Genomic DNA, 24780 nt, shown 5'->3' on the forward strand with positions numbered 1-24780 from the left:
ATCTGTTGCACTGTGTGTATTGCTTATTCTATTATAAAACAATGGAATGGAACCTTCTATAAAATTATTGTGACAATAATCAGCTCTGTAAGTTCATATTATAGTCTCCCCTCACAAAGTGCTCAAAGCAGTTTTGAGGACATTATATACTTGTCAACCAAAAGGGTCATAGAAAACAGGAGGTCAGAAGAAATTAAATGATATTAAATATATAAAATGCTATTAACATAAAATGAGATTTTACAAGACCAGCCTAGGCAACATTGTGAGATCCTGTCTCTACAAAAAAAAAACCATTTTATTAGCTATGTGTATTGGCATGTGTCTGTGATCCCCGCTACTTGGGAGGCTGAGACAGAAGGATCATTTGAGCCCAGGAGTTCAGATTACAGTGAGCTGTGATCATACCACCGCACTCTAGCCCAGGTAACAGAGTGAGACTCTGTCTTTACAAAAACAAACAAACAAAAACAAAAAACATATTTTATATATAAACACAAAATAAAATTCTAGAAGGCATCTGACTGCTAACACAGAGCATTTTTTTTTTTTTTTTTTTTTTTTTTTTGAGACGGAGTCTCGCTCTGTCGCCCAGGCTGGAGTGCAGTGGCCGCATCTCAGCTCACTGCAAGCTCCGCCTCCCGGGTCTATGCCATTCTCCTGCCTCAGCCTCCCGAGTAGCTGGGACTACAGGCGCCTGCCACCTCACCCGGCTAGTTTTTTGTATTTTTTAGTAGAGACGGGGTTTCACCGTATTTAGCCAGGCTGGTCTCGATCTCCTGACCTTGTGATCCGCCCATCTCGGCCTCCCAAAGTGCTGGGATTACAGGCTTGAGCCACCGTGCCCGGCCTGAGCATATTTCATTGTATTAAAAATCTGATTCTATAAGTTACTCGTATAGAAAAGTGTCATCAGGCTGGGTGCAGTGGCTCACACTTGTAATCCCTATATTTTGGGAGGCTGAGGTGGGTGGATCATTTGAGGTCAGGAGTTCGAGACCAGCCTGGCCAACATTGTGAAACCTCGTCTCTACTAAAAATACAAAATTTAGCTGGGCGAGGTGGCACATCCCTGTAATCCCAGCTACTTGGGAGGCTGAGGCAAGAAAATCACTTGAACCCAGTGGCAAGGGTTGCAGTGAGCCGAGATCACGCCACTGCACTCCAGCCTGGGCAACAGAGCGAGACTCCATCTCAAAAAATATACATATATGAAATACATATATATATATATTTTTCGTATATATATATGAAATATATATATATGAAATCCAGTATATTTGAAAAGTTTCATCAATTATTTCAGAAATATTGCTGTAACATCACTGACATTTTGTGAGGGAAGCAGGGGGCAGTGATCACATTTGTTGGTAAAACTTAGAGTAAATTTTGTCCTTTTTTAGGTATACGATTCTATGAATTTTGACAAATTTATAGCCATGTAACCAACACCAAAATCAAGATAAAGAAATTTCCATTACATGAAAAGGTTGCAAACTTTTTTTTTAGACAGGTTCTGGCTCTTGGCCCAGGCTGGAGTGCAGTGGTGCAATCTCAGCTCACTGCAATATCCACCTCCAAGGCTCAAGTGATCCTCCAACCTCAGCCTCCAGAGTAGCTGGGATTACAGGTGTGTGCCACCATGCCTGGCTAATTTTTATATGTTTTTTGGTAGAAATGGGGTTTTGCCATGTTGCCCATACTGGTCTCAAACTCCTAGGCTCAAGTGATCATCCTGCCTTGGCCTCCCAAAGTGCTGGAATTACAGGTGTGAGACACCGTGCCTGGCCAGAGGATAGGTAGTTTTCTATTCTCCCTTCTGCTGCACACTGAAACACACTCAGTGGTTCTCTCAAGAAAAGCACTTGTGCAACTGTTGCAGCTATGAGCTGAGCCAGCTGCTTTCTTCACAAAACACCATTTTTATTTGAAATGCTGTAATTATTCAAATTTGGGTATTTAGCAGACATTCTCTCAAAAAACAAAAGCCTGTCACTTCAAGGAAAACAAGTAATGGTATTTGTTGCTCTCATGTGAAGATTAGCCATACGAAAACTTGTACCTGTCCCTGTGAACTTGACATGATTCCTTATAGCTAGACTTTCCTGATTACAATGATGTTGATGTTAACAAAGGTTTTTTTTTTTTTTGATATTGTATTAGAAAATGTACCAGCCGGCACAGTGGCTCACACCTGTAATCCCAGAACTTTGGAAGGCTGCGGTGGGCAGACTGCTTGAGCCCAGATGTTCAAGACCAGCCTGTGCAACATGGCAAAGCCCTGTCTCTATAAAAATACAAAAAATCAGCCGGGCATGGTGGCGTGCACCTGTAGTCCCAGCTATTCGGGAGGCCAAGGTGGGAGAATCACCTGAACCTGGGAAGTCGAAGCTCCAGTGAGCCATGATTGCACTACTGCACACCAGCCTGGGTGAGAGGAGTAAGACCATGTCTCAAAAAAAAAAAAAAAAAAAGTGTCAACATTTGGAAGATCTACACCACTCTGTGAATAGTATTTTCTAAGTGACCAATACATAATGTTACAAAATCCAACATGTGTAAAGTAGATTTTAATGTAACAGAGTAGGAAAAATTCATCCATGTGGTTTCAGATTCCAATTTTTACTAACCTTTAAAGAAACTACCGTTTGTCATTTGTCACTGTAACCCTTAAAGCAACTACCATTTGTCAATATGAGGATATTATTAAAGAATGTCCACAATTATCTGAAAAGGCTATCAAAATACTCCTCCCATTTCCAACTACATGTCTGTGTAAGGCCAGTTTTTCTTTATATACTTCAATCAAAACAATGTATGGCAACAGATTGAATGCAGAAGGCAGTCATCTTCTATTAAGCCAGATAATAAAGAGATTTGTAAAAATACAACTCAATGCCACTCACTCTTGTCACCTGTTTTGAAAACAGAGATATAGAGATATTTTCACAAAATATGTCACTTATGTTCAGATATTATGGATTTATTATTTCAAAGTAAAAATATTTTCAAATGTCAGCCAGGTGCAGTGGCTCACGCCTGTAATCCCAGCACTTTGGGAGGCTGAGATGGGAGGATCACAAGGTCAGGAGAGCGAGACCATCCGGTGAAGCACCGTTTCTACAAAAAATACAAAAAATTAGACGGGCATGGTGGCGGTTGCCTGTAGTCCCAGCTACTCAGGAGGCTGAGGCGTGAGAATCGCTTGAACCTGGGAGGCGGAGGTTGCAGTGAGCTGAGATTGTGCCACTGCACTCCAGCCTGGGCAACACAGCGAGACTCCATCTCAAAAAAATATATACATTTTAAAATTTATCAGTTTTAACTTCTAACACGGTGTACTCGGTAGAGATAACCTATATAAACAAAAATGCTTTGGGGTCCTCTTTCTTTTTTTTTTTTTTTTTTTTTTTGACGCGGAGTCTTGCTCTGTGCCCTAGGCTGGAGTGCAGTGGCGCGATCTCGGCTCACTGCAAGCTCCGCTCCCCCGGGTTCACGCCATTCTCCTGCCTCAGCCTCCCGAGTAGCTGGGACTACAGGCGCCCGCCACCTCGCCCGGCTAATTTTCTTGTATTTTTAGTAGAGACGGGGTTTCACCGTGTTAGCCAGGATGGTCTCGATCTCCTGACCTCATGATCCACCCGTCTCGGCCTCCCAAAGTGCTGGGATTACAGGCTTGAGCCACCGCGCCCGGCCTGGGGTCCTCTTTCTAAGAGTATAAAGGGATCCTATGACTACAAAGCTTGAAAACTACTACTAGAGAATATTTATAATAGGTCAGTCTTGGATCAGAGGGACTGAAAGTCATGCAGCTAATAATTGCTGAATTCTTGGCCGGGCATGGTGGCTCACGGCTGTAATCCCAGCACTTTGGGAGGCCAAGGTGGGCAGATCACCTGAGGTCAGGAGTTCAAGACCAGCCTGACCAACATGGTGAAACCCCATCTCTACCAAATAGAAAAATTAGTCAGGCATGATAGCAGGTCCCTGTAATCCCAGCTACTCGGGAGGCTGAGGCAGGAGAATTGCTTGAACCCGGGAGGCAGAGGTTGTAACGAGCCGAGATCGCACCACTACACTCCAGCCTGGGTGACAAGAGCGAGACTCCATCTCAAGAAAAAAAAAAAAAAAATTGCTGAATTCTGACAGTGTTCTAGGAATGAAGATTACAAATAAGAAAAAGAAAGGACTGTGCCACCAAGGAGTTCAGTTTGGTTGCAGACCCATGACAAAACAAATAAAACCCAGCAGATCATAAAGCCACACATGCAGTGGAAAAGGCACGGGCGTCGAAGCAGAACCTCGGTTTGAAAGCAAGCCCTGTGAGGTGCAAGCCTGCAACCCTGGGCTAGTTCCTGGATCTCTTGGAGCTCCAGCTTCTTCATCTTCACCGTACTGCCACCTAACCTTCTCCTCTGCCACTTCCTGTCACATGAGGTCATCTCACACAGGCCAGGTGGCTGGCAGAGAGTCCTCCATCCATTGAAATCATTGACTTGTCCACAGTTAGGATTCAGAAGTGCTTGGCATCACTCCTACTAACCTTTCAGGAAGTAGGAATGATAATAGCTTCTTTTCCAAGTAGGAGTAATACACAACAGTAGAATGAAAAAAGTGAATGTTCCAGTAGGCCAACTCCTTAGTCTTAGAAGTGGAAGCTTATAAAACATAAGTCTATAAAAGTAAATGTTACAAATAACAATTGAGATTATAAAGGGACAATGTTCAAGAATACAAACTGAATAAAAATACAATTATAAATATAGTTTTTCCAAATGTAAGAAGGCAAGAGCCAACAGGATTTCTGAAAATAATTTTACCTGGTCTAGATCCAGAGAGGAATAAACAATTTTGCCTTTGTCATCTCCAGAGAACAGTTTCATTCCATTGGGGCTCCAAGCCAGAGCTGTAATGCTGTTTTTGTGAATACCAGTGACATCAAATCTCCGAAGCTATGAACAAGGGATAAAAATAAACACAAGAAAAAGAAAAGGATAAATGCTGTGAGCTGGGGCTACATGGAAAAGGTATACAATCGCTCCTAGTTACAGAAGAGCTGGTTTTCCCAATCTCCTTTTCCAAGCAGAACCTGCACAAGGTTCCATCCCTCTAGTCACCTTGAAAACCCACAGAGAGCATACCTTGAGGATATTAAGCAAAAATGAAATGACCCACCTGTGCTTTATGCCAAGTGTTCAATTCGGCACAAAAATGTTCTCCAATTATAAACAGCACTGTGTTAAGCTTCTCTGAGCATAATTTTTTTTTTTTTTTGAGACGGAGTCTCACTCCATCAGGCTGGAGTGCAGTAGTGTGTTGCAATCTCGGCTCACTGCGACCTCTGCCTCCCAGGTTCAAGTAATTCTCCTGCCTCAGCCTCCCGAGTAGCTGGGATTACAGGCACACACCACCACGCCAAGCTAATTTTTGTATTTTTTTTCTTTTTTTCTTTTTTTTGAGACGGAGTCTTGCTTGTCGCCCAGGCTGGAGTGCAGTGGCGCGATCTCGGCTCACTACAAGCTCCATCTCCCAGGTTCACGCCATTCTCCTGCCTCAGCCTCCCGAGTAGCTGGAACTACAGGTGCCCGCCACCACACCTGGCTAATTTTTTGTATTTTTTAGTAGAGATGGGGTTTCACCGTGTTAGCCAGGATGGTCTCAATCTCCTGACCTTGTGATCCGCCCACCTCAGCCTCCCAAAGTGCTGGGATTACAGGCATGAGCCACCGCGCCTGGCCAAGTTTTGTATTTTTAGTAGAGACGGGGTTTCACCATGTTAGCCTGGATGGTCTTGATCTCTTGACCTCATGATCAGCCCGCCTTGGCCTTCCAAATTACTGGGATTACAGGTGTGAGCCACTGTGCCCGGCTTTCTCTGAGCATAAACTTTCTAAGCAGATGAGGATTTCTCATTTTAAAAATCCATGAGGAATTTACCAAGAAGTTAACACGTGTTCAGATCATGAGTACTCACCTGTTTATTTCTTCCTGGCAATGAAGACACAAGTTGAAAAACTGCAACCCTGCCAGAGGCTGTGCCTGCTGCCACCAGGTCATCAAAGCAGCTCAGCAGCTTCACCACAGTGATAGATTCCGTCTTCCCCTGGGGAAACGTTGAAAACAAATGAATCTGTAACTATGCAGACTTTGAAAATGTAAAACAAGGAGGACATTACCAACGAGTGAAAAACTTCATCAGGCTGCAGCCCATACATATTCTTGATTAAAAAGGTATGCAAGTCAGAAATTACGTCTGTTGAAAAAAAAACACAAACAGGGCTGGGCACGGTGGATCACACCTGTAATCCCAGCACTTTGGGAGGCCAAGGCAAGCAGATCACCTGCGGTCAGCAGTTCGAGACATCTGGCCAACATGGTGAAACCCTCTCTCTACTAAAAACAAAAATTAGCTGGGCATGGTGGCAGATGCCTGTAATCCCAGCTATTTGGGAGGCTGAGGCAGGGAGAATCACTTGAACCCAGGAGGTGAAGGTTGCAGTGAGCCAAGATCATGCCATTGCATCCAGCCTGGGCGACAGAGCAAGACTCTGTCTCAAAAAAACAATAAACAACAACAAAAAACCAGAAAACAAATATACCTCGGCAGGACGGCAGTGGTGCAATCACAGTTCACTGCAGCCTTGACCTCCCAGGCTCAAGCGATCCTCCCGCCTCAGCCTCCCAAGTAGCTGGGACTACAGACGTGTGCCCCACACCCAGCTAATTTTTAAATTTTTTTGTAGAGACAAGGTCTCACTATATTGCCCAGGCTGGTCTCGATCTCCTGGGCACAAGGAATCCTCCTGCCTTGGCCTCCCAAAGTGCTGGGATTACAGACATGAGCCACTGCACCCTGCCCTCATCCCCCAATTTTTATTTTTATTTTTGAGATAGAATCTCACTCTGTTGCCCAGGCTGGAGTACAGTGGCACAATCTTGGCTCACTGCAACCTCCACCTCCTGGGTTCAAGTGATTCTCCTGCCTCAGCCTCCCGAGTAGCTGGGACCACAGGCACCCACCACCAAGTCCCGCTATTTTTTTTTTTTTTTTTATTTTTAGTAGAGATGGGGTTTCACCTTGTTGGCCAGGATGCTCTTGATCTCCTGACCTTGTGATCTGCCCACCTCAGCCTCCCAAAGTGCTGGGATTACAGGCGTGGGCCACCGTACCCAGCCCTCATCCCCCAATTTTTTAATGTTAAAATACACCTAATATAAAATTACCAGTATCCCTTTTTAAAGTATACATTTCAGTGGTATTCAATACATTCATAATGCTCTACAATCACCACCATCATCCATCTCCAGGACTACTGAACTTGTAAAACTTAAACCGACCCTATTAAACAATAATTCCCCATTCATCCCTCTCCCCAGCCCCTGGCAACTACCATTCTACTTTCTGTCTTTATGATTTTTACTACCCTTTTTTTAAAAAAAAAAAAACTCCTCAAATTCCTTTTACTGTGATTTTGACTACTCTAAATACCTCATATAAATGGAACCATACAGTATTTATCTTTTTTCTGATTGGCTTATCTCCTTCATACAGTATCTTCAAGGTTCATCCGTGTTATAGCACATATCAGAACTCCTTCCTTTTTAAGACTTAGTAATATTCTCTTGTATGTACATACTACGTTTTGTTTCTCCATTCATCCGTTGATGGACATACAAGGGTTGCTTCTCCATTTTAACTGTGAATAAGGCTTCTAGGAATATGAGTGTACAAACATCTCTTTGAGATACTGCTTTGAATTATCTTGGGTACACACCCTACCCAGGACTGAATTTTGGTATCATATGGTAATTCTATTTTTAGTTTTTTGAGCAACCACCATACTGTTTTCTAGTAGTGGCTGCATCATCTCCTATTCCTGCGAACAATGCACCAGGGTTCTGATTTCTCACATCCTTACCAACCCTTGTTATTTCCATTTTTTTTGACAGTAGCCATCCTAATGGGTGTGGGGTATAGTTTTGACATGCATTGCCCTGATAATTAGTGATGTTCATTCTTCATGTGCTTATTGGCCATTTGTTTACCTTCTCTGGGGAAACATCTATTCAAGTCCTTTGTCCATTTTTGAATTGGGTTTTTTCATTGTTGAATTTTTTGTTTGTTTTTGAGATGGAGCCTCACTCTGTAGCCCAGGCTGGTGTGCAATGGCACGATCTTGGCTCACTGCAACCTCCACCTCCCAGGTTCAAGCAATTCTCGTGCCTCAGCCTCCCAAGTAGCTGGGATTACAGGTGTGAGCCACCGCGCCTGGTCTCATTGTTGAGTTTTAAGAGTTCCCTATATATCCTGAATATTAATCCCTTAACAGATACATGATTTCCAAATATTTTCTCCCATTCGGTGGGCTGCCTTTTTACTCTGTTGATAGTGTTTTCGATGTATAAAAATGTTTAAATTTTCATGAAGTACAATTTGTCTATTTTTCCATGTTGCTTATGCCTTGATGTTATATCCAATAAATCATTGTCAAATCCAATGTTGTGAAGATTTTGTCCTATGTTTTCTTATAAAAGTTTCATAGTTTTAGTTCTTACATTTAGGTCTTTAATTCATTTTGAGTTTTTTTTTTTTTAAAGACAGGGTCCCCCTCTCTTGCCCAGGCTGGAGTACAGTGACACAATCTTGGCTCACTGCAACCTCCAGCTCCCGGGTTCAAATGATTCTCATGCCTCAGCCTCCAGAGTAGCTGGGACTATAGGCATGCATCACCACACCTGGCTAATTTTTTGTATTTTTAGTAGAGACAGAGTTTCCCCATGTTGGCCAGGCTGATCTCAAACTCCTGGCCTCAAGTGATCCGCCTGCCTCAGCCTCCCAAGTGCTGGGATTACAGGTGTGAGCCACCAGGCCCAGCCATTTTGAGTTAATTTTTGAATGTGGTATTAGATAAGGGTCCAACTTCATTCTTTTGCATGTTAATATCCAGTTTCCCCTATACCATTTGTTGAAAAGACTGTCCCTGTGGAACAATCTTCATGTCCTTATTAAAAATCACTTGACTGGGCCAGGTACGGTGGCTCACACCTGTAATCCCAGCACTTTGGGAGGCTGATGCAGGCCAATCACTTGAGGTCAGGAGTTCAAGACCAGCCTGTTAACAGGAAATCCTGTCTCTACTAAAAATATACAAATTAGCCAGGTGTGATGCCACACGCCTGTAGTCCCAGCTACTCGGGAGGCTGAGGCAGGAGAATCATTTGAACCCAGGAGGTGGAGGTTGCAGTGAGTGGAGATCATGCCACTGCACTGCAGCCTGGGCAACAGAGTAAGAGTCCGTCTCAAAAAAAAAAAAAAAAATTCACTTGACTATATAAGAGGATTTATTTCTGGGCTATTGATTTCATTGGTCTCTATGTCTATTTTTATGTATCACTGTTTTCTTTTTTTTCTTCTTATGTCTTCATACCACAGCCAAGTCCAATATACTGTTTTAATGACTGCATTTTTGTAGTAAGTTTTAAGTTCAGGAAGTATGAGATCTCCAGCTTTGTTCTTTTTTCAGGTTTGTTGGGGCTTTTCAGGGTCTCCTGAGATCCCGTATGAATCTCAGAATAAATTTTTGTATTCTAAAACTCCCAAGTCAAAAAACGTCCTTGGGAGTTTGATAGAAATTGTATTGAATTAACTTATAAATCACTTTGGGTGGTATGGACAGCTTAACAATATTAAGTCAGGCTAGGTGGGGTGGCTCATGCCTGTAATCCTACAATTTTGGGAGGCCAAGGCAGGAGGACCACTTGAGCCCAGGCGTTCAAGACCAGCCTGAGCAACATAGTGAGATCCCATCTCTACAAAAAATTTAAAAAATTAAAAAAAAAAAAAAAAAAAAAAGGCCAGGCATAGTGGTGCATGCCTGTAGTCCTAGGTACTTGGGAGTCTGAGGTGGGAGGATCACTTGAGCCTAGGAGATTGAGGCTGCAGTGAGCCGTGATTGTGCCACTGCACTCCAGCCTAGGTGACAGAGCAAGACCTTGTCTCAAAAAACAAACACACAATGTTAAAGTCTTCCAATCTCTCAACATATAATATATTTCTATTTATCTATGTCTTTAATTTCTTTCAGCAATGTTTCATGTTTCATTGTACGAGTCTTTCACCTCTTTATTCTTTTTAATGTCATTTTAAGTGGAATTTTCCTCTTAATTTCTTTTTCATATTATTCACTGTTGGTGTTTAGAAATGCAACTGATTTTTGTGCATTGACTTTGTATGCTGCTACTATGCCAGTTTCATGCATTAGTTCAAATAATTTTTTGTGGAATCTTTAGGGTTTCTACATACAAGATCATGTCATCTGCAAACAGAGATACTTTTACTTCTTCCTTCCTGATTTTGAAGCCTCTTAATTTCTTTTTCTTGGCTAATGACTCTGGCTAAAATTTCCAGCACTGTGTTGAACTGAAGTGACAAAAGCATGCATTTTGCCTTGTTTCTGATCTTAGAGGAAAAGCTTTCCGTTTTTTACCATTAAGTATAATTGTTCACTGTTTTTCATATACAGCTTTTATTATGTTGGGGTAGTTTCTATCCCAGTTTGTTGAGTGTTTTTACCATAAAAGGGTGTTGAATTTTGTCAAACGCTTTTTATGCACCAGTGGAGTTGACCATGTAGTTTTGTCCCTCATTTTGTTAAAACAATGTATTTGGTTTTATAAGGTTCAAAAGACTTTCATATGTTGAACCGTCTTTGCATTCCAGGAATATATCCCACTTTGGTCATGGTGTATAATCCTTTTAATATGCTGCTGAATTTGATTTGCTAGCATTTTCTTGAAGATTTTTGCATCAGTGTTCATGAGGGATACTGATGTGTACTTTTCTTGTGGTATCTTTTCTAGTTTTGGTATCAGCATAATTCTAGCCTCACAGAGTGAATTCAGAAGTATTCCCTCCTCTTCAACTGTTTGGAAAAATTTGAGAAGAAATAGTGTTAGTTCCTTAAATGCTTGGTTAAATTCACTGGTGAAGCCATCGTGTCTAAGGCTTTTCTTTACAAGGAGATAATTGATTCTGATTCTATCCTCTTACTAGTTACAGATCTAATCAGGTTTTCTATTTTTTCATGGTTTAGTCTCAGTAGGTTTTGTGTTTCTAGGGGTTTGTCCATTTCATCTAGGTTATCCAATTTGTTGGTATTCAACAGATCACCATCCTGTCATAATCCTTTTTGTTTGTTGAATCAATAGTAAGGGTCTACTTTGTTTCTGGTTTCAATCATTTGTGTCTTCTCTCATTTCTTCTTGATCAATCTGGCTAAAGGTTTGTCAATTTTGTTGAACTTTACAAAAATTCAACTTTTGGTTTCACTGATTTTCTCTATTGTTTTCTAGTCTCTATTTCCTGTCTGTTCTAAGCTTATTATTTCCTTCCTTCTGCTAGTTTTGGGTTTAGTTTTTCTTCCTTTCTAGCTCCTTAAATTGTAAAGTTTAGGTTGTTGATTTGAGATTTTTCTTATTTTTTAATGTATGTATTTAAAGCTATAAATTTCCCCCTCAGCATTATTTTCACTGTCTCATAAATTTTGGTATGCGTGTTTTTGTTGTAATTCGTCTTTAAGTATTTTTAAATTTTCCTTGTAATTTCTTTATTTACCCATTGGTTGACTGAGAGTATATGGTTAATTTGCACAAATTTGTGGATTCTCCAATTTTCCTTTTGCTACTGATTTCTAACTTTATCCTGTTGTGGTTGCAATATACTTTGTATATCTTTTAAAATCTACTGACACTTAATCTGTGGCTTAACATATGGTCTATCCTGGAAAACATCCCATGTACATTTGAGACAATGTATGCTATTGTCATTGGGTAGAGTGTTCTATAAATGTCTGTTATATCTAGTTGATTTATCATGTATAGTTTCTTTATTTTTTTATCCATTATTGATAGTGGGATATTAAAGTTTCCAACTTTTATTGTAGAACTGTCTATTTCTTCCTGCAATTCTGTAACTCTTTTTGTCTGACAGAAGAATAGCCACCCGATCTCTTTTCATTACTATTTGCATGGAATATCTTTTTCTATTCTTTCACCAGCAACATTTGGATCTAAAGTGAGTCTTTTTTTTTTTTTTTTTTTTTTTTTTTGAGATGGAGTCTCGCTCTGTCGCCCAGGCTGGAGTGGAGTGCACTGGCACGATCTCGGCTCACTGCAAGCTCCGCCTCCCGGGTTCATGCCATTCTCCTGCCTCAACCTTCTGAGTAGCTGGGACTGACTACAGGCACCCGCCACCAAGCGTGGCTACTTTTTTTTGTATTTTTTAGTAGAGACGAGGTTCCACCGTGTTAACCAGGATGGTCTCGATATCCTGACCTTGTGATCCGCTGGCCTCAGCCTCCCAAAGTGCTGGGATTACAGGTGTGAGCCACCGTGCCTGGCCGTGAGTCTCTTATATATAGCACATAGTAGGATTTTTTGTTTTGTTTTTTTTGAGATGGAGTTTTGCTCTTGTTGCCCAGGCTGGAGTGCAATGGTTTTATCTCAGTTCACTACAACCTCCGTCTCCCAGGTTCAAGTGATTCTCCTGCCTCAGCCTCCTGGGTAGCTGCGATTACAGGCATGCACCACCACGCCCAGCTAATTTTTGTATTTTTAGTAGAGAGGGGTTTCACCATGTTACCCAGGCTGGTCTCAAACTCCTCACCTCAGGTGATCCACCTGCCTTGGCCTCCCAAAGTGCTGGGGTTACAGGTATGAGCCACCGTGCCCAGCCTGGATTGATTTTAAAATCCATTTTGACAACCTTTGTCTTTTGATTGGAGAGTTTAATTCATTTACATTTAAGGTAATTAACTGAAAAAGAGGGACTTATTTCTATCATTTTGTTCCTTTTGTTTATTTATTTATTTTTTTGAGACGAGTCTCACTCTGTCGGCCAGGCTGGAGTGCAGCAGCATGACCTTGGCTCACTGCAACCTCTGTCTCCTGGGTTCAAGCAATTCTCTGCTTCAGCCTCCCGGGTGGCTAGGATTATAGGTGGCCGCCACTACACCTGGCTAATTTTTCTGTTTTTTTTAGTAGAGACAGGGTTTCACCATCTTGGCCAGGCTGGTCTTGAACTCCTGACCTCGTGATCCACCTGCTTCAGCCTCCCAAAGTGCTGGGGTTACAGGCATGAGTCACTGTGCCCGGCCTGTCATTTTGTTGCTTTGTATATGCCTTAAGGTTTTTGTCCCTAGTTTCCTGCATTAGTGTCTACTCCTGTGTTTAGTTGATTTTTGGGGGAACATTAAAATATTTAAATTCCTTTCTCATGTCCTTTTGTGTATATTCTACAGGGATTTTCTCTGTCATTACCATGGGGACTACATTTAACATCCTAAAGTTATAACACTAATTTAAATTTCTATCAGCTTCATTTCAGTAACACAGAAAAACTCCACTCCATTACAGCTTGGTCCTCGACCTTTTTGTTTACTGATACCACAAAATTATACCTTTACAAATTGTGTGCCCCAAACCATAAAGTAAATAATTATTTTAAATTCTTTAGAAATTCTTTTACCAAAAAAAGTACTTTAAATTATGTAGAAAACAAAATGTGGGCTGGGCACAGTGGCTCACGTCTTTAATCCCAGCACTTTGGGAGGCCAAGGCGGGTGGATCAACTGAGGTCGTGAGTTTGACACCAGCCCAACCAAAATGGAGAAATCACATCTCTACTAAAAATACAAAAATTAGCCGGGAGTGGTGGCACACACCTGTAGTCCCAGCTACCTGGGAGGCTGAGGCACAAGAATCACTTGAACCTGGGAGGTGGAGGTGGCAGTGAGACAGTATGGCACCACTGTACTCAGCCTGGGTGACGGAGTGAGACTCCATCTCAAAAAAAAAAAAAAAAAAAAAAAAGAAAAGAAAAGAAAATAAAATGTAGATTTACAAGCCAACATTACAATACTAGCTTTTAGACTAATTTTAAAAAAATTTTAGTCTCTTAAATCATGTAGAAAACAGAAATGCAATTATAAACCACTGTCACAGTAATATTAGCTTTTATAATTGCACATATCCTTCACTTTTGAGATCTTCAGATCTTCATTTCTTTTTCTTTTCGTTTCCTTTTTTTTTTTTTTTTTTTTGAGACAGAGTCTTGCTCTGTTGCCAGGCTGGAGCGCAATGGCCAGATCTCAGTTCACTGCAACCTCCACCTCCCGGGTTCAAGTGATTCTCCTGCCTCAGCCTCCTGAGTAGCTGGGACTACAGGCACAAGCCACCACACTTAGGTACTTTTTGTATTTTTAGTAAAGATGGGGTTTCACCATATTGGCCAAGATGGTCTTGATCTCTTGACCTCATGATCCACCCGCCTCAGCCTCCCAAAGTGATGGGATTACAGGTGTGAGCCACCACACCCGGCCGAGATCTTCATTTCTTTATACGGCTTTGAGTAACTGTTTAATATCCTTTAATTTCCCTCTGCAGGACTCACTTGAGTATTTCTTGCGGGGCAGGTCTTGTGGCTAATGAACTCCCTCCATTTTTGTTCACCTGGTAATATCTTAATTTCTTTCTCACTTCTGAAGGACAGTTTTGCTGGATATTAGATGCTTAGTTGACAGGTTTTTTTTTTTTTTTTTAACACTCTGAATATATCAGCCCACTGTATTCTGACCTCCAAACTTTTTTTATTTATTTGTTTGTTTTTTGAGACAGATTTTTGCTCTGTCATCCAGGCTGGAGTGCAGTGGCCTGATCTCAGCTCACTGCAACCTCTGCCTCCCAGGTTCACACGATTCTTGTGCCTCAGGCACCCAGAAGGCTAGGATTACAGGCACATGCGCCACCATGCCTGGCTAATTTTTGTATTTTTAGAGACAGAGTTTCACCATGTTGGCCAGGCTAGTCTCAAACTCCTGGCCTCAAGAGATCCACCTGCCTCGGCCTCCCAAAGTGCTGGGATTATGGATGTGAGCCACTGCACCTGGCCCCTCCAAAGTTTTTGATGAGAAATCTGCTTATAATCTTACTGGGTATCCCTTGTATATGATGAGGCATTTCTCTCTTCTCTGAAGTTTTTTTAGTCAGCTTCCTCAGGTTGAATCCTTTCTTGAGACAGGGTCTCATGCTGTAGGCCAGGCTGGAGTACAGGGCCTCAATCATACCTCACTGCAGCCTCAACCTTCCAGGCTCAAGCAGTTTTCCCACCGTAGCCTCCCGAGGACCTGAGACTACAGGCACATGCCACCTCGCCAGACTAATTTTTTTGATTTTTAGCAGAGATGAGGTCTTACTATATTGCCCAGGCTGAGCTCGAACTCAAGTGATCCTCCTGCCTTGTCCTCCCAAAGTGCTGGGATTCCAGGTGTGAACCACTGAACCCAGCCCAAAGGTTCTTTGATTTTCACTTTTGGGAGTTTGACTGTAATGTATCTTGGTGTGGGTGTCCTTGAATTCATCTTACTTGGAGTTCATTTAACTTCCTGGATGTTTATATCCATGTCTCTTGTCAAATCAGGGAAGCTTCCAGATACTTTCATTTCTTTCTATAACTCCCAGAAAACATGTTAATCTGTTTGATGATGTCCCACAGGTCCCTTAGGCTCTGTTTATGTTTCTTCAAACATTTTTCTGTTTCTCAGACTTGATAATTTTAAGATCTTATCTTCAAATTCACTGATTCTTTCTTCTGCTTGCTCAAATCTGCCTTTGAATCCCTCCAGTGAATTTCTCATTTCAGTTATTGTATTTTTCAGTTCCAGAATTATTTTCAGTTTCTTTTTAGGGTTTCTATCTCTTTATTTATATTTACATTTTATTCATACACTGTTTTCCTTTTTCTTTTCTTTCCTTTTTTTTTTTTTTTGGAGACAGAATCTCTCTCTGTTGCCCAGGCTGGAGTGCAGTGGCACGATCTTGGCTCACTGCAACCTCCATCTCCCAAGTACAAGTGATTCTCCTGCCTCAGCCTCCCGAGTAGCTGGGACTACAGGCTTGTGCCACCACGCCCAGCTAATTTTTGTCTTTTTTACTAGAGATGACCCAGGTTTCAACATGTTGGCCAGGCTGGTCTTGAACTCCTGCCCTCAAGTGATCTGCCCGCCTCAGCCTTCCAAAATGCTGGGATTACAGGCTAAGCCACCACATCCAGCCTTCATACACTGTTTTACCTTTCTCCACATCTTATTTATTTATTTATTTATTTATTTATTTAGAGAAGGAGTCTCACTCTGTTGCCCAGGCTAGAGTGCAATGGCACAATCTTGGCTCACTGCAACCTCCACCTCCCAGGTTCAAGAGATTCTCCTGCCTCAGCCTCCCAAGTAGCTGAGATTACCAGTGAGCGCCACCACACCTGGCTAGTTTTTGATTTTTAGTAGAGACAGGGTTTCACCATCTTGGCCAGGTTGGTCTCATCTTGGCAAGACTGGTCTCAAACTCCTGACCTCAAGTGATCCACCTGCCTCGGCCTCCCAAATGCTGGGTTTACAGGCATGAGCCACCATGCCCAGCCCTACATCTTCTTTAGTTGTTTGAGTACCCTTAAGACAGTAGTTTTAGAATCTTTTTCTAATAGGTCTACTATGTGGTCTCAGGAACAGTTTCAGTTGGTTTATTTTTTTCCTTGGAAGAGCATACTTTCCTGTTTCTTTGTGTGCCTCGTGATTTCTTTTGTTGAAAACTGAACATGTGAATCTAATAATGTGGTAATTCAGAAAATCAGATCCTCCCCTTTCCAAGTTTACTGGGTTTTGTTATTCTGTGTGTGCGTGTGTGTGTGTGTGTGTGTGATTCTTTCTGATTACTGTAGGCCGTCTGTGCCAAAGATCAGTCTCAGGTATAAACTTAGGTCTTTTCTCAGGTCTTTTCTGTGCCTATACCTTTTCCTAGGCATGCACAGTCACTTCTTAATTCTCCCCCTTAATGCAGTTGCTTTTCAATGTCGTATTCTCTAATATCTAGCTCCCAAATGGGAAAAAAAAAAAAAGTGAAGCAAGGGAGCAGGACCATTAGCTCTTTAAATCCCCTGGAAGTCTTGTTAATCGGAGGGGGGAGAACTTGCAATAACGAGGGAGGTGTAATGACAGTGGCCACCCATCTCTTTGTCTGCACCTCTATGATTAGAAGTAGCAATCAGCAGTCAGAGCACAGACCCCAAATATTTAGAGGACAGGATGCTTTTTGCCTATTCTGGCTCCCACAAGCTATGTGCAAGCTCTAGGAACATCCGCAGAGCTGCCTTCCACAGAACTGGGGTTGGGGAGTGCATAGCTGCTACTGTGCTAAGAGTTGAAACTGACCAAAATTAACCACAATTTGCCATCCAGGCAAGAAGCTGCAAGCCTCAATAGACTTTGGAGTTCCAGAATAGTTACATCAGACAGATCCTGCCAGTACAACTGATGTCTAGGTGTGGAGACATATTACTGGTGCTTCCTCTTTCACCATTTTCCCAAATACTCTCCTTCCTTTCTAGGTTTTTAACCTTTGAAATGAAAACACAAAAACAAAAACAAAAACAAAAACAAAAGCATCCCACCTCATTTCTTTTTCTTTTTTTTTTTTTTTTTTTGAGACGGAGTCTCGCTCTGTCGCCAGGCTGGAGTGCAGTGGCGTGATCTCGACTCACTGCAAGCTCCACCTCCCGGGTTCACTCCATTCTCCTGCCTCAGCCTCCCGAGTAGTGGGACGACAGGCATCCACCACCACGCCTGGCTAATATTTTTGTATTTTTAGTAGAGATGGGGTTTCACCGTGTTAGCCAGGATGGTCTCAATCTCCTGACCTCGTGATCCACCTGCCTCGGCCTCCCAAAGTGCTGGGATTACAGGCGTGAGCCACCGCGCCCGGCCAACCGCACCTCATTTCTAATGAAGAAAATGCTGATCAATCAAGTATGAATATACTGAGCTCCTATTAAAAGATGGGTCAGATGCAGTGGCTCATGCCTGTAATCCCAGCATTTTGGGAGGCCAAGGTGGGCAGATCACCTGAGGTCAGGAGTTCAAGTCGGCCTGGCCAACATGGCAAAACTCCATCTCTACTAAAAATACAAAAATTAGCCTGGCGTGGTGGCACGTGCCTGTAATCCCAGCTATTCGGGAGGCTGAGGCAGGAGAGTTGCTTGAACCCAGGAGGCAGAAGTTGCAATGAGCTGAGATTGCGCCACTGCACTCCAGCCTGGACAACAGAGCAATACTTCATCTCAAAAAAAAAAAAGAGTACTAAAGAACTTCAACAAGAGAGGTATTTTCCCCAGCCCCTGCTCAAACAAAAGAAAACAAAAACAAACAAACAAATAAAAACAGGAATCTAGAGTCACAAGAACTGTCCCAGATTCAAGCTCTACTTCATTTTACCTGATCAACAGGGACAATTCATGAAGTGAACACTTGTTATCCATAATCTACCTGCACCACAGGTTTGCTGAGAGGATTATAAGACGATACATCTAAATACGACTTATAAACTAATTCTTACCATGTTTTGGTTTTCAGATCAATAATCCTATTAAAGCTTAATATGTTGGTTTATTTTATTTTATTTTTTTGAGACAGTCTTGCTCTGTCGCCCAGGCTGGAGTGCAATGGCGTGATCTCGGCTCACTGCAACTTCCGCCTCCTGGGTTCAAGCAATTCTCCTGCCTCAGCCTCCTGAGTAGCTGAGATTACAGGCAGATGCCACCACGCCCAGCTAATTTTTGTATTTTTAGTAGAGACGGGGTTTCACCATGTTGGTCAGGCTAGTCTCAAACTCCTGACCTTGTGGTCCTCCTGCCTCAGTCTACCAAAGTGCTGGGATTACAGGCGTGAGCCACCGTGCCTGGCCCAATATGTTGGTTTATAAAAAGCACATGTATAAGCATTGCTCACAGATGTTCAGCCTTCTAGTCTGAGTGATCTTTTTTATTTTGAAAGTATTCATTCAGAAAAATCACACAACTGTTTTGACCTTGCTAAGATATATGGCGATATCGGCCGGGCGCGGTGGCTCAAGCCTGTAATCCCAGCACTTTGGGAGGCCGAGACGGGCGGATCACGAGGTCAGGAGATCGAGACCATCCTGGCTAACACGGTGAAACCCCATCTCTACTAAAAAATACAAAAAAAACTAGCCGGGCGAGGTGGCGGGCGCCTGTAGTCCCAGCTACTCGGGAGGCTGAGGCAGGAGAATGGCGTGAACCCGGGAGGCGGAGCTTGCAGTGAGCTGAAATCCGGCCACTGCACTCCAGCCTGGGCAACAGAGCGAGACTCCGTCTCAAAAAAAAAAAAAAAAAAAGAAAAAGATACATGGCGACATCTTCAGTAAACCATTTTAATCTTCAACATAGTAATTTATATAGTAATCAATCTGCCATATATGTAAGAAACAAATATACCTCCTTGCTCTGGGTACCAAGTGAGCTGCTATAGAAATACAAAATAAAGTAGGTCACAGTCCCAGGCCTCTTAAAGCTTAGCTGTTGCACCGAGACAGGCACATGAAAAGCCGCCTACAGTGAGTGGAGGTGGTAATGAAGGAGCTCACTTTCATCTAGTACTTTAAAGCTTTCAGGGTATTTTCACGGACTATAAATATATCTAGTGTCAGATCGTGATCTAGGTTAAGAGATTTGCATCTTAAGCTACAGTAAGAAAAAGGGAGATCCCTTGAAGATTTCTGATTTTGCCAGTGTATCAGTTAGAGGCATTTCTGACAAACACAATTAGGAGCAAGACGGAGGAAGGAGGGAGTGGGGTAAGTCAGGAAGCTGCTGGGAGTGTTTCACAATAGCCCAGGCTGAGGTAAGTAAGGGCCCAGTCTAGAAAAGTGGTAAACAGAACAGGCATGAGGGCAGTGAAACCTTGATGAAGACAGACTCCATCGAGACTTTGAGAAGGATGACAGCAACAAACTTTGAGAAGGATGACAGCCAGGTAATGTGTTAAGCACTTTAAACGTATAACTGGATCCTCAAACAACTTTCTATAAGGGAAGGTGCTGTAGTTATTCACATTTTACAAATATGGGACTGAGCTCCAGATAAGTTATTTGTTTTTTTGTTTGTTTGTTTTGAGACAGGGTCTCGCTCTGTCACCCAGGCTGAGTGCAGTGGCCTGATCATGACTCACTGCAGCCTTGACCTCTCAGGCTCAAGTGATCCTCCCACCTCAGCCCCCACAAGTAGCTGGGAATACAAGTGTGTGCCACCACACCCAGCTAATTTTTTTATTTGTTGTAGAGACAGGGTCTTGCTATGTTGCCCAGGCTGGTCTCAAAGTCCCTCAGGTCCCAAAGTGCTGGGATTATACGTGTGAGCCACTGTGCCTGGCAGTAATTTGTTCAAGGTTACAAAGCTAGTGAAAATCAAGAGTCGGCCGGGCGCGGTGGCTCACGCCTGTAATCCCAGCACTTTGGGAGGCCAAGGAGGGCGGATCACGAGGTCAGGAGATCGAGACCATACTGGCTAACATGGTGAAACCCCGTCTCTACTAAAAATACAAAAAATTAGCCAGGCGTGGTGGCGGGCGCTTGTAGTCCCAGCTACTCAGGAGGCTGAGGCAGGAGAATGGCATGAACCTGGGAGGCAGAGCTTGCACTGAGCCGAGATCGTGCCACTGCACTCCAGCCTGGGTGACAGAGCCAGACTCCAACTCAAAAAAAAAGAAAAGAAAATCAAGAGTCAGGATTCACACACAAATGTGGCACTCTCCAGAGGCCCTGCTCTGCCTCTGTGCTCAATACTTTCTGTGTGAATGAATCCAAAGGACTTGGTGATAGAGGATTTGGTAGGTTTGTGGAAAGGAAGGAGAATGAGGGAACCTTTATGATCTGGAGTTGGATAACATGAGATGGATGATACCATTAACGGAATTCACTGGCATTGCTTTGAAGGGAAAAGGTGATGTAATATGTTTTAAAATGCAGAGTCTTGACATGGTGGCAAGAAGTTGAAAACAAAATATTTTCCTTAGAAATTTATCATTATAAAAATGAATGCATCAGGAATTAAAATGATTTACTGGAGATTTTGCCATGTCATAGCACAAGTTCAAAATGGCTGTGGGCCGGGCGCGGTGGCTCAAGCCTGTAATCCCAGCACTTTGGGAGGCCGAGGCGGGTGGATCACGAGGTCAGGAGATCGAGACTATCCTGGCTAACATGGTGAAACCCCGTCTCTACTAAAAATACAAAAAAAACTAGCCGGGCGTTGTGGCGGGCGCCTGTAGTCTCAGCTACTTGGGAGGCTGAGGCGGGAGAATGGCGTGAACCCGGGAGGCAGAGCTTGCAGTGAGCCGAGATCACGCCACTGCACTCCAGCCTGGGAGACACAGCGAGACTCCGTCTCAAAAAAAAAAAAAAACAAAAACAAAAAAAAAACAAAATGGCTGTGAAATTTTTCTGAATGAATGGTTCCAAAACAAAAATGATCATGGCCAGGCGCAGTGGTTCACGCCTATAATCCCAGCACTTTGGGAGGCCGAGGCGGGTGGATCATTTGAAGTCAGGAGTTCGAGACCAGCCTGTCCCACATGGTGAAACCCCATCTCTACTAAAAATACAAAAATTAGCCAGGTGGTAGTGGTGTACGCCTGTAATCTCAGCTACTCGGGAGGCTGAGGCAGGAGAATCGCTTGAGCCTGGGAGGCAGAGGTTGCAGTGAGCCGAGATCATGCCATTGCACTCCAGTCTGGGCAACAGAGTGAGACTCTGTCTCAAAAATAAATAAATAAATAAATGATCATGTAGAGGGGGCTGGAAGCCTCAATATTGGTGTGCAGTGCTTGTATGTGTGCTTTGTAATGTATCAATGTCCTTTGTAATGTAACCAATGAGCTTGAGTTAATGTTATTTAATATGATTATTAATAAATGTCATGGTTGTTGATGTAAGAACCAAAACATCCCAGACATCAGATTATCAACACTTAACTACAGTTCATATAGAAATAGAATATGAGGCTTCAACTTTGCACAATACAATAGCCTAGCTATTCCAAAACACCCCCCTCCAAACACCTGGCAATGCTGAGTGAAAAATTTAACAGCCTTTCAAATGCATAGCTGAGTTTTCGAGAAAGTATGGAAAATCCACAGGATCCAAAACCAAAAACAATGCTCCCAAACTAGAAGAGAAGCCAGCCCTGAAGCTACAGGCTACCTGTAACTAATGGGCACACCCGTGGAGCCTTGGTTTTCAGAGCTGAGTAGATGGTGAGGAGCTGGAACTGATATTCTCTGCCAAGCCAAAATCCCAAGGACCTAACCCTAAGTGAAAGAGTAAGCTAGGGAAAAATCAATCTGCTGGCAAATGGAGCTGACAAGGAAATCTGTCTTATCTCAAGCATTGACTGGAATGAATAAAAAACAGTCTTTCCTGGCCGGGTGCGGTGGCTCAAGCCTGTAATCCCAGCACTTTGGGAGGCCGAGACGGGTGGATCACGAGGTCAGGAGATCGAGACCATCCTGGCTAACACACTGAAACCCTGTCTCTACTAAAAAATACAAAAAACTAGCTGGGCGAGGTGGCGGGCGCCTGTAGTCCCAGCTACTCAGGAGGCTGAGGCAGGAGAATGGCGTAAACCCGGGAGGCGGAGCTTGCAGTGAGCTGAGATCTGGCCACTGCACTCCAGCCTGGGCAACAGAGCGAGACTCCGTCTCAAAAAAAAAAAAAAAAAAAAAAAAAAAAACAGTCTTTCCTAAGAATCTGTCATCATAAGCCTGCCCCATTCAGCATCAGAGTTTGAAGTTATTCTCTCTTTCCAAGCAAAGTTCTACACAGACGGTGAATCTGAAGTGCTTCTATGTTGGTAGCACTCCAACGTGCCTGGCATTGGTAAACATAAACCCCATCTGTGGGGCTGTCCTGATCCAGGTCCCCCAGGGTTCTCATACATTAGGATGAGCCACATCACTCGCAATTAGAAATTACCATAGGGAAGTAGGCCCACGAGTGAGTCAAGTAAAACAAACCATAACAGCATTGAACAACCCTAAGTATTTCATTTAGATTGAACAACACAAAACATAAAAGAAAAATGATTAAAATGTTTTTAAAATAAAACAGGAAACTGAAATGTAAGCAAAGAACTACTACTATTGGAAATAGAAATGAAAAAATCCAAGAGAGTTTAAAATGTCACTGGGTGGAATGAAGAGCAAATTAGTCACAGTTGGAAAAAAAAAGTATTGAACTAGATGATAGATCTGAGGAAATTACCTACCATGCAACAAAGAGATGAAAAGATTAAAAATATGAAAGACAAGTTGAGAGACATAGAAGAGAGAACATAAAGGTCCAAGCTACACACAATTGGGTTTTCAGCTGGGTGCGGTGGCTCACACCTGTAATCCCAGCACTTTGGGAGGCTGAGGTGGGTGGCTCACCTGAGGTCAGGAGTTCATGACCAGCCTGGCCAACACAGTGAAACCCCGTCTCTACTAAAAATACAAAAAAATTAGCTGGGTGTGATGGTGCGCGCCTGTAATCCCAGCTACTCAGGAGGCTGAGGCAGGAGAATTGCTTGAGCCCGGGAGGCAGAGGTTGCAGTGAGCCGAGATCACACCATTGCACTCCAGCCTGGGCAACAAGAGCGAAACTCCGTCTAACACAAAACAAAACAAAAAGACAAACAAAAAAAGGGGTTTCAGTAGGAAATGAAAAGAGAGGATAACGAAAGTGGTATCTTCAGAAATAAAGGCTAAACAGTTTCCAAAATTCAACAAAGACATATCCTCGGAAGCTCAACCTTTGCAAAAGACAAGGGTGCTGCCTTCAGGAGGCCTCAGAATCTAGGAAAAGAAGCAAGACTTCATCAATAATACAAGAGCAACGCACTCTTGGCACTGACAGCCGTGTACAGGTGGGTAACGGGGAGAATGCGATCAACTCTGCCAAGTGCAGAGAGGGGAGGGCAGGAAAGGTGCTTAGGATGCCAGCTGGTTAAATATGAAGTAACTCATTTTATGGTATGCTCCTTGCCTTCATTTTTAAAATAATGATTATCTGTCCATGACTATATATAACATGTTCAGCTTAAAGAACAATTAAAAAATGAGCACCCATGAAATCCCCATGTAGCTTGGGAAAGGGATCATTAACAGCACCTTTGAAGCTCTTGTGTGCCTCTCCCTGACTACATACCCCACCCCACCAAAACCACTCTCCTAACATTGAGATGAAATATTCTCTTGCTTTGATTCATAGCTTTACCACACGCACATATATCTTTAAAAACCATAGTTTTAGGTCTGGCACAGTGGCTCATGCCTGTAATCCCAGCACTTTTGGAGGCCAAAGTGGGTGGATCACTTGAGGTCAGGAGTTCGAGACCAGCCTAGCCAACATGGTGAAACTCTGGTCTCTACTAAAAATATAAAATATTGGCCTGGCGTGGTGGTGCACACCTGTAATCCCAGCTATTTGGGAGGCTGAGGCAGGAGAATCTCTTGAACCCAGAGGCAAAGGTTGCAGTGAGCCAAGATCATGCCACTGCACTCCAGCCTGGGCAACAGGGCGAGAATCTGTCTCAAAAAACAAAACACAAACCCATAGTTTTACCTAACATGCAGATTTACAATGGTGAATTAGCACATGTAGGGTCTGGCCCTCTACCTTCCTGACCCAGATACTCAATCTTTTTAGCATCCTGCTGTTAATCAGCCCAGGGAGGTTGTCTCATGATCATATAATATTCAAGAAATTGAAGTTGGCCGGGCGCGGTGGCTCAAGCCTGTAATCCCAGCACTTTGGGAGGCCGAGACGGGCGGATCACGAGGTCAGGAGATCGAGACCATCCTGGCTAACACCGTGAAACCCCGTCTCTACTAAAAATACAAAAAA

General features: G+C 43.0%; 2 protein-coding genes across 3 annotated transcripts in view; one reads left to right on the forward strand and one right to left on the reverse strand.

The window, feature by feature from the left end:
* Positions 1 to 24780, reverse strand: part of TECPR2 (tectonin beta-propeller repeat containing 2) — a 138663-nt gene that overhangs the window by 85916 nt on the left and 27967 nt on the right. For both annotated transcript variants that reach the window (XM_050796667.1, XM_050796668.1), the window contains exons 3-4: positions 5975 to 6103; positions 4821 to 4952 (exon numbers count right to left, since the gene is read on the reverse strand). In XM_050796667.1, the coding sequence (XP_050652624.1) occupies positions 4821 to 4952; positions 5975 to 6103 (261 nt within the window). The remainder of the gene's footprint in view (positions 1 to 4820; positions 4953 to 5974; positions 6104 to 24780) is intronic.
* CINP (cyclin dependent kinase 2 interacting protein) overlaps positions 1 to 24780 on the forward strand; it is a 148257-nt gene that overhangs the window by 80630 nt on the left and 42847 nt on the right. The gene's annotated exons all lie outside the window — the stretch shown is intronic.

The sequence above is a fragment of the Macaca thibetana genome, chromosome 7, assembly GCF_024542745.1.
Source record: "Macaca thibetana thibetana isolate TM-01 chromosome 7, ASM2454274v1, whole genome shotgun sequence".
In the NCBI taxonomy this organism is placed as follows: Eukaryota; Metazoa; Chordata; class Mammalia; order Primates; family Cercopithecidae; genus Macaca; species Macaca thibetana.